Source organism: Entamoeba invadens, assembly GCF_000330505.1.
Source record: "Entamoeba invadens IP1 unplaced genomic scaffold scaff_1105074725643, whole genome shotgun sequence".
Lineage (NCBI taxonomy): Eukaryota > Evosea > Mastigamoebida > Endamoebidae > Entamoeba > Entamoeba invadens.
Genome location: NW_004191777.1, coordinates 328,208 through 329,494, shown reverse-complemented (window position 1 = coordinate 329,494; position 1,287 = coordinate 328,208). Strand labels below are relative to the sequence as shown.

The window sequence follows — 1,287 nt, the reverse complement described above, 5'->3', positions numbered from 1 at the left end:
CGGGATGCGGTTATAAATTCCAATAGGCCCATCCCTCCGTTGATTGCATCCAACCTTGATTCTTCACTACTTCGTTCACTTTATTTTTATATGTACTATATTTTGTAACTCTTTTACTATAACTTTTAGGTTTTTGAGCAAGATAAAACAACTTTTGAGTAGTTTATTTATAAAACAATTTACATTAATAACTAATACAGTTTTAACCCCCTAAACAATAACATTTTTTGAAAAAAACAGAAAAATGGTATTCAAGATGTTATATGAAATGTTATTAGTAATGTTTTTCATTTTTTTTCCTGACACAGAAATGAGCGGCAAATTTCTCCATGTTTTCTGTATTCCCGTGCCATTCCAAATAATGGTGCGAGACAAACCCTAATCTCCTCGGCATTTAACCCAACAATTGATATAATTTATTAAAAAGTGATTAAAAGTCAACCCTGGCTTTATAAACAAAAAGTAGTATTAATTTGTAACTACCCATATAGTAAATTGATAGTACAATAATATTTCTTTTCTCAAAATCAAAGCCCCCCAATAATAGTTAATTTCACGATTCCCACAAAACAAAGAGTAAAGGACCGGCTATTTTGAGTAATAAAAGAAAAAAAAAACGGAAAGTATAGGCGGAATCCTGTATCAGCAGATGAAAAGGGCTGAAGTAATTGGAGCTAATAATTCCAACCAATTGGAAGTCTAAAAATAAGTATTTTTTACAAGCTAGTTTTTCTAAAAAAATATTGTAAGCCAAATAACCCCGTCATAAAAGATATAATCGCCTAAGATTAAGGCACTTGATTTTAATCGATGGAAACTATATCTCAAAAAAGTGTTTAGAACTTGTATTTTCAAAATTACAGAGAACAATTGTATGCTGAGTAGCTCGGACCAAACAACCTCGTCGCGTTCGTCTGAGGACGACGACGCACCTCCTTTAGGTCGTTCACTGTACGTTAACACAAGCCATAACATCCCCGAGTCGCTATTTACAAACGCCAAAGAGTTCAAGAAAGTTGCTTTGATAGGCAGAGGCAACATGGGCAGAGTGTATTTGGTGCAATCCAAGAAGACCAAAGAGCTCTACTCAATGAAAGTGATGGACAAGAAGCTCTTGAACGAAAATCGGAAACGACAAGAACGACTCGAAGAAGAAAAAGAGATACTCCAGAAGTTAAAGCACCCATTCATAGTGAAGTTGGAATGCACATTTGAGTCACCAAGCCACCACTTACTTATCATGACCTACTGTGCTGGCGGCGACTTTTGGAGATTACTAAGAAGACA

General features: G+C 35.0%; 1 protein-coding gene across 1 annotated transcript; it reads left to right on the top strand.

The window, feature by feature from the left end:
• Positions 1–874: 874 nt before the first annotated feature.
• On the top strand, positions 875–1,287 carry EIN_081300 (serine/threonine protein kinase, putative; the record flags this gene model as incomplete). Its single annotated transcript, XM_004184426.1, has 1 exon — positions 875–1,287. A coding segment is annotated over one exon (413 nt), but the record flags the coding sequence as incomplete, so codon positions are not given.